We start from the raw sequence: 8970 nt of genomic DNA, 5'->3' as shown, positions 1-8970 counted from the left end.
TGAAATTCGGTATTGATTACCATATATAGCATGGCCTAACCCCCCAAATAAACACAATCAATATGCACACACACGTCTACCCTTGTTTCATATTTCAACCATGTTAGTATGTATTACCCTTTAGGCTATGTTTGGTTTGGGAATTTGGAAAGGGAACGAAAAATAGTAAGTAAAATGTGAATAAAATATACTCACATTTCACTTAGTTTCACACACCTTTTCTTTCTCTTTCCAAATCCCCCAACCAAACATAACCTTAAGAATTGCAACAAAGAAGATGCAACAGCTCACTTCAGTTTCGGTTTGTGGATAGCAGTGTTCAATTAGGATCATAGTGATGTCAAAACTTACCCCCAGTTAAAGGATTTTTGGTATGCCAAATTTGCAGCATGTTCAGATTTTTGAACTTCCTAAGAAGAAGAAAAACAAGCAGAGGCTCCCCAATAGTAAGAAGGAAAAGATAGAGCTCTTCTTCCCTTTTCTTTATTTAATGATTCTACTAAAAAACTATTATGCCACAAAAAATAGGAAAATCATAAGGAATACAATCAATACAAAAAATATCTTGATCATCAGCCATCGATTCGATGATATGCTGTTCAGGTACCTGACTAGCTGCCCCTGTGCCCCCTCCACATTTGCTAGTGTATCATCCATGTTTTCATCAATCCTGCCAGCCACAATAGTATCCAGTGAACATTCAGTCCATCTTTATAGGAGTTTAAGACTAGTTAGGCTTGTCTCAAGTCCACAGTGTGGACTGGACTGGTTCAGTCCGGACCTGTGAGCCCACCATGAGCCACACATCCGTTCATCTTATAGATGTGATAATCGTAGTCACATGATTCATCATATTTGTCTTCAAAAAACTAAACAAGTAGTATGATTTTGTAAATAGAAAATTCATTTTTTTAAGACAAAATCTAATGAATTATGTGACTACAATTATTAAATCAATCTGATTTTTGTTATGGATGATCTATGCATAGAGGCCTAAAAAATGAATAGATAAATCATCAAGGTGGGGCCATGGGTCCCAATAATATTTTCTGCCACTCAAGTCACAGGTCAAAGCATTCCTGATAAATTCCTCTGGTAATCACTAAGCCCATGGCGCCTAGACAATATGGATTACTGAAGGGTGCTGACTAACATCACACAGAAAAGCACAGGCAAATTAAGGAAATTTGCTTTCCCTAAAATGGAAGCAATTAACCACTGCACACAAACACATGACTATAGAAAGCTAATCTACCTATGGAGGGTGCTATTTGCTAAACTCTTAGTGATAACCCAAATGCATGACTGATCATGAGAAAGTGTCGTCATTGTTGTGCTGTTGACAACACATGCACGTGTGAGCAATCCATGAACCAACCTGATTGCAAGCTCTCCTTGCTGAGAAACCATGGTTGCCAATTGAGTGAAGATGTTGCCCAACTCGTGAATAGTTGATTCCACATTGTGGAGAGCTTCAGCTCGGCTCTGCATATAACTGTCTTGTAAAGGAACCATCTGCTGTTGCTGTTGATGTTGCTGTTGTTGCAGAAGTGGCTGAGATTCTCGATCTGCCTGCTTCCTATAAAAGGAAAACAAGCAACACAATCTCAGTAAAGAAAATTATTTTATCCCCAACGAAAATTGAAGTTGAAACATGTGGCAAGTTTATACATGGGCAACAACAACAACAGAATTACATTGTTGTGGTGTTTTCCAGGATCTACAGAAAAAAAAAAAAAAAAAAAAAAAATGCTGACATCAAACTTTATGCATGTGAATGTGACGTACTAAATTTAATCTTTAAGATACATTTTTCTAGACTTCAACCAGAAAGCAAGTGATTCTTCGAGATGCAACTGCTCAAATTAAAAGTGATACCAAACCGTATTGTACATTAGACAATTCCTACAATTAGCAAGCAAAAAACGTATGGGAAGCACGTCGTAATTGTGGACCATTTTCCTATAATATGTGATTAAAAAACAAATGCATTAGCAGCATCCATGAGTGATAATATTGAGCATGGAATTCCAAATGTTGGCAAGTACAACCTTCAACTGATTGGAATGGAAAAGAATTGAAGAAATTGCGTGACCAAAAGATGACCATTTTTTGTAAAAGGTACACATGGTTTCTCACCAGGAAAAGTGTGGCAAATATTTGGATGAGTGAATTCAAAATGAATTGAGTGCAGTCTATTTATAAAAACCTCCCATTCCTCACCCCCTCGCTTAGCCTGGGGCTATTTACAACTAGCCAATTAAGAATTCTTAAGAGCCTCTCTCTGAGAGTGCCCAAATTGTTACGCCTTTCATGCGGGTAGGAACTTACCTGACAAAGAATTTTGCTACCTTAGAACCATTGATAAGTTTTCTCCTTTTAAAAGAATCGTAAGCATTATTTATCAATCTCAAATTGTCAAAAGTATAAGCGGTTTATAAAAATAAATTTTACTGATAAAAAAATGCTGTTTATAAATAATAATAATAATAAATAAATAAATAACAGCTTCAGAAAAAGAAAGCAAAGAGTGCTAATGTTTGCCGACACACACATCGAGAGAGAGAGCCAAATAATGATAATTTTTTGGTCATTAAGAAACGCACATAGTCAAAATGATTTTACATTTACCTAGGAAATAACTGGGATGAAGATGCTGAGCCATCGGCCCATGGAGGAGGAGGAGATGCTGATGCACTAGCTGCTGCTCTGGCAGCCAATGGACGCTGGCGAACAAAAGGATTAGTAGAATCTTTTGAAGCAGTGGAAGAAAACAATTGCCTTCTGTTCTCATGAACCTTCAAGTTCTGCACCCAAAAAACTCAAAGATGTTTGTCAAAGACTCAAATATTACAGATAAAGGGAGCGAAAGCACTTCTAATCAAGAAAGAGATTACAATATCAAACCACCACTTTGTAGCTATGCCAAACAATTTATATACCTCTGTACGCATAGTGAGGACTTCCTTGAACTCTTTTGTGGCGCTCATTAAGCGATTCTTTAGGTTATCAACAACAGTGGCTGAATGGGTGGTGGTGTCACTTGATATATTTCCACTTTCATTTTGGGAGTTGCAGAGGAGTTGGAGATCCACAACAGCTGAATTCAGTGCAGTGATATCCTGCTTGACAACCGTTGTCAATTCTTGGATCTCCATTGTTGGATCATCAAAAACTGACGTCCTCTTTGCCACTGAAGGTATGCAGAGAAAATATTTCATAACTACATTCTTAGATTCAAATGAGTTCATTTCTAATAATTTTCCCTGAAAAAAATTGAGGAAGAGTGGAATTATACTGTCAACAAAGATGTGTCAGCAAAAACACACGAGGGACTCTTTAAAATTTCAATAATGATTGACCTCATTCTTTTCTCCAGTGCTTATGCAATGTCTCTAAAGTACAATACCAAGTGATTCTCACAATTGGAAATAACAAAGCTAGGGAGGCTATTTCAGTTCTTTTTCTTTTTTTTTTTTTAAATTTTGGTAAGTGGGCACTTTATTACCAAAAAAGGAGAATATACAACAAAATTCAAGACACGACCCGAAGGGTCTAACAAATGAAACAAAGCAAGACAAAGAAAGAGGCCCACAATTGACATAGACTGCAAACAAAAGAAGTCTGACAGCCTGAGAGTCAAGGCTAAAACCATACAACAATCATCACATAAGATTAACACACACACAAAAAAAAAAAAAAAAAAAGGCACTACTCACACCCAAGGATGGAAAATACTCACCCCCTGAGAGGGGAGAGGCTAGGCACAAAAGACTTTTATCCCACACCTCCTTGCTCTTGGGGTTCTTCAAGATTGAGTTGGAAAGCTTGAAGCCCGACTTCTTTTGCTTACCGTAAAAATTCAAGCTTTATTCCATAGCAAGATTTAGACTATAAAATCTTTTAAGCCTTTTTTGAATCTAATCTCTAGGAGGAATTACCATATTTCTTTAAGCCCCAACTTTGTCTTTAGTTAATTATCCACATTATCCACCACCTCAAGAGCTGATCGGGCTGGCCTCACAAGGGGATACCAATTCATCCCCCCTCCCTTGAGCTCTACCTTTTCAGATCACAAGATGAAAACACATCAAATATATTTGATAAGGCTGCAAAAGGAGGGAGTAGAAACTACTCTTTTCGATGAGCATTGTGCCACATCCTTACATCTCCTCTTCACCTCTTCCCAATTAAAATCCTTTTTTCCCTCCTTAAATCTCCATTCATATTTACGCAAAGAAGTAGAGAAGCTAATGACCTAAGTTTGTGAGGACAAAAAATTGTGGCAAGACCAATGGCCTTACATTCATCACATTTTTGAGATTTCCATGGCATCTCCACACATATCTCATACGGGTTACCATAGCCTAAATTTTACATGAAAAACTTTGGTATTTCTGAAGTAGCATTAACTTCAACACACCCTTGAGGCCACCCTTAGGTGCTTAGGCCCACTAATTATCCAGTATATGTGAGATGGGGAGGGGGACTAGATGTTTTGGGGAATTAGTCCCAAACACCCTCATAAAAATAAAAAATAAAAAGTAAAAAAAAAATCAATGCAATTTTACAAAAATAAGCCTACTATGAACTTCAGCATACTCATCAAGGTACAAAGGTTGACCAATAACACTAGCCACATAACTCAGCCCATCATTTGTCCAAAGCTCTAGGGGAATATTATAGAATTTCATCGGAATGAGCACAAAAGGGAATTCACTCTTAGTCAAATGCATGTACAGCTGCTATCTTCTCCCTAAAATTAGTCTACTTCCAAAATAAAATGGCCCAATTTCAAGAATTTTCCCCATATCTTCTTCATTTTTAATTTGAATATAAAGAAGCCCTTGTCAAGAGAATTTTTATCCTCAGTGACATTGTTTTGTTTCAATTTTCAAACTATTGTCAACATACAAAGAACTATTTATTGTGAATTAACAAGCTCCCCAGGTGCAGCAAAATAAAGAATGTCACAATTGTAAACCACCTCTGCCAGCTTACTTATGCTCTATGTTCATGCACATGATTGCTGTACTCCTTTACATATCTACCAACCTCCAAATCAAGGCATACTCAAATTATTTGTTTCAAAGAACTAGTTCTGTGCTGGAACGGCCTCCAAACTTATGCTCCATTCACCTAGAAAAATATCTCAAATTAGACTTGGGGATTACCTCTTAGGTTTATTCAATGAACTTCTTAAAAACTTAAAATTATTCTCTACACTTCAAATCTATTTACTTATTGGCAAAGCTCTTCCATAGAAGCGTCACATTGAAACAAACATAATCTTTTGCAGAATTAAGCAAGCTAAACATTAGTACCGTCTCCCTCCCAAAATATTAACACTTTATTGTCACTTTCAGGAATGACAAGAATATCTCCAACCTAAACAACCTCAAGGAATATATATATTCCCAGCTCCATTCTTCCCATGGATTTATGGCCCTATCATCATAGTGGTGCCATACAACTTTTATTTTAGTTTTTTAAATACTCTCAATCATGGTGCCAGATAAACTTAAAACCCCTTGAGTTCACAGTTCAAAATCCAAAGTTTCCCATAAAAAACATAACCATTGCAATTAGGCATCAAGGAAAAAAAATACTAAAAGTCCATCATTAATCAACTAAGAAGAAATACAAGTCATACAACAAGGTACAAGGTGTAAACAAATTTTCAAAGAGAATTGATAGAAGTGTCTCTAAAAATACTACTTCTCTAGTTCTCAAAAACACTATAGGCTTCAATTGTTTGTTTTCAAAACAAATAAGAGTTTCCAAATTGTAAAGTTCAATCCCATATTACTTTTCAACTTAAATATGTAAAGTTCCTCAACAACATCAAATGAAGCCAAATGCAGCTAGAAGAAAACAGAAAGTTGAAACCCCATTGCCACCCACAAACCCTCAGAAAAGTAAATGAAGACAATTAAACTTGCAATTCATTCAATATATTGTTCATCACAACTTTTCTACGAAGAAAAAAGACTGGTAATTGAAATGCATACGATAATAATCTACATCAAATTCCACAATGTAACGACAAAATTAATCAAGAACATTCAATTTCCTCCATTTTCTAACAAAATCCACAATTTAAAAACCAAATTAACACACATTAACAGATAAACAACAGAATTAACAAATTCACAAATAAAATGACTTACTTTTAGCGAGCTTTGCGAGTTTCTGCGAAGTCTGGTGAATCCCGAAGCCGATCTTGGAAGCCCTCTTGCTGAATTCGGACTGAATCGAGATGGCCGATCTGGGTGCCTCATCCTTGGAACCAATGGTGGTGGAACTAGTACTACTAGTCGGGGCATGTGGCGCTGATGAAGAGAACGATTTGCGTAGCTTCTCAGCTACATTAAAAAACTCTTGGGTGCGATCTCGATACGACGACTGAGAAGATTTCACCGGCATTTTCTTGGTAGTATATATATATATATATATATATGTATGTGTATAGAATCGAGAAAAGAATTAGAGAAGAAAGAAATGATGAGATGGTAATTTGAAGGAAAGAAACCCTAGATCTGGATTGAATTAGATTTTATAATTTTAGGTGTTTCTTTGATTTCATGCCCGCCCCCACCCCCACCCCCACCCCCACCCCCAATATTTATTTATTTTTGCTAATTACAAAGTAATTTACAAATTAACAATGATTCATTCCACTAAAAACATCATCACTAATAGCACTAATGCATTAAAAAAGTAAAAAAAAAAAAAATACAACTTCAAGACCAAAACATCACATCATTAATAGTAGGACCCACTGCCACCTAATTAGTGGGAGCATTAATTAATGCTCCCAAGTATTTTTCTTTACAAATATATCTCCTCAAGTTTGTCAAAAATAAAAATTATAAATATTTTCTTATGAGAATTTTTTTGATATTAAATTAATAAAAAATATTATCTAAATAAAATCTAATATCAATATAAAATTATTATATTATTCTTATTATCACCGACTACCGAATTCATTTCTATGATATTTTGCAGCTCTCATGGGTAACACATTATATACTTGTAAATAATAATAATAGTGGTGCTAATCACGAGCAAGAGAGAGTGGTGCGATAGTTAGGTCAAAGTGGTATTATTGATTGAGAAAAAATAAAGAATTAAAAAATTAAGATTGGAAAAAGAAAAAATAATTAAGTGTTTAACTAAGGGTGAAGTACTAATAAATTTTAAAGTATGATTTTATGAACTTTTTAGTCATTCATTTTTCTTATGAATCCAAAGATTCTATTAAAGTGAAAATTACACAAAAGAATTACACAAAAAGATAGTCACTTATACGTTTGAGTTTAATTTCTGAGAGATAAAAGTGGATTTCTCCAAATATGAAATTTTATATTTAGGCAATCTACATTATAAAGGTGTTGGATTTTCTCTCTTTTTGGGACAAATCTCACATTACGAATAAGAATGTAACGCTCAAATAACATAACACTCTTATGTATCACATTAAAAAACTACTTAATGTATTTTTTCCAAGCATAACAACGTAACACTCAACAAAAAAATATTCTAGTGTATTTCTCCCCCCCAAACGTAATACTCCAATCAATGTAATCCCAAAACGTAATACTCCAATGTAACACACAAAAATACTAAAAAACTCTTTGGTGTACTTTTTTCAAACGTAACACTCACAGTTTGAAATTATACATTTGTCCAAAGTTTACTAAAAAATTTTGGTACTCCTTTTGAAATGGTTTGAAGAATCCCAAATCCTTTTAGAATGGTTTGAAGAATCCAACATCATTTTTTTTAGTGTTACATTAAGTGTTACATTAGGGAAAAATATATTAAGGAGTTTTTTCGTGTGTTACATTAGAGTGTTATACTAAAAAAAATTTTTAGAGTGTTATATTGGAGTGTTACGTTCGGAAAAAGTACACAAATGAGTTTTTTTTGTGTTACATTAGAGTGTTACTGTAGGTACTTAAATTTTTACGTGTCTTGATCACCGTCTGATTAATCAAGACAAATAAATTTTCTCGATTAATCAAAATTAAGTTGGTCAAAATTTTCAAATGGATATGTGACCTACTAAAAAATTATGGATCTTAACCCATTTTTAAATTATGGGCCACACCAAAACAAAAGTGAACCTACTTTGACAATTGGGTCAACGCAAATGTATGGGGCCCATAAAAATATTTTATCAAAATTTAGTGGAATAATTCAAATTTAAATTTGAATGTAAATCATGTCCATAAAACAAGAAATAAATTACTATTTTCTTGGAAATTAAAATCAATTTTGGAGTTTTCCAAAATTGATCATCTTCACCATGAGGATGGAGACACACATTTTTTGGCTAATGGTCTTGCAAGCTTCTAAATAATCTCGATCCTCTGCCAAATTCTCTTCTTAAAATTCTCTCTAAAGTTCCTCAAACTTAAGAGAAAGGATTATCAAGCACTCTAAACTTGTACCAATCTTTTCAACTTACAAATACAAATTTGGTCTCTCTTTTCAAAGAGATCATTTCAAGACGCGTTCGAGATCAAACTGTTCAAGCCCTCGATCAAGCCTTTCTCCTCCAAGTTTCTCTATTTGAAGACTTGAAGAAATTCATCAACTTGTATAGTTCAACAACAAACTTTTGCAGTCGTTGAATATGCCTATTTCAGAGATCGAATCAGAGGATTTGTTCTTTTGTAATAGAGCAAATCACAAGGAATTGTGCCCCTTTATTATAATCAAATAAAGTTAATTATTTATGCATTTATTCTGTGTCTTAATTGCAGGATACGAAATTTATGTTTACAAATTTTGGCATGCCCAATGGGACCTCTCTGCCTCTCATCTCTTTCTCCTAAAGCATCTTTCCGGAGCCTTGTTTGATCAAGCATAATGGTTCAAAGAAAGTTCAAATTGCTCTAATTAATAAGAATGCTTGCAAAAATGCTGTTGTCACGACTAGAAACAATAGCACTTCTACGG

The 8970-nt window shown here is 34.6% G+C and overlaps 1 protein-coding gene across 4 annotated transcripts; it reads right to left on the bottom strand.

The window, feature by feature from the left end:
* Positions 1–444: 444 nt before the first annotated feature.
* SYP32 (syntaxin of plants 32) lies at positions 445–6597 on the bottom strand. 4 transcript variants are annotated; one of them, XM_082903174.1, is made up of 6 exons: positions 6460–6597; positions 6171–6419; positions 2943–3266; positions 2632–2807; positions 1379–1579; positions 445–670 (listed from the first exon to the last, which is right to left on the bottom strand). In XM_082903174.1, the coding sequence occupies exons 2-6, from the start codon at positions 6324–6326 to the stop codon at positions 511–513; spliced, it is 1017 nt and encodes a 338-aa protein (XP_082759300.1). In that variant the 5' UTR covers positions 6327–6419; positions 6460–6597; the 3' UTR covers positions 445–510. The 4 variants fall into 4 exon arrangements, with proteins under 4 accessions (XP_082759300.1, XP_082759299.1, XP_028094213.2 ...); XM_082903173.1 differs by having other exon boundaries at positions 2943–3193; XM_028238412.2 differs by having other exon boundaries at positions 6171–6597.
* Positions 6598–8970: the final 2373 nt, after the last annotated feature.

Source organism: Camellia sinensis, chromosome 13, assembly GCF_055761805.1.
Source record: "Camellia sinensis isolate YWXY chromosome 13, ASM5576180v1, whole genome shotgun sequence".
Taxonomy (NCBI): Eukaryota; Viridiplantae; Streptophyta; class Magnoliopsida; order Ericales; family Theaceae; genus Camellia; species Camellia sinensis.
Note: the sequence above shows the minus strand (reverse complement) of the source record. Positions and strands in the feature narration are given on the sequence as shown.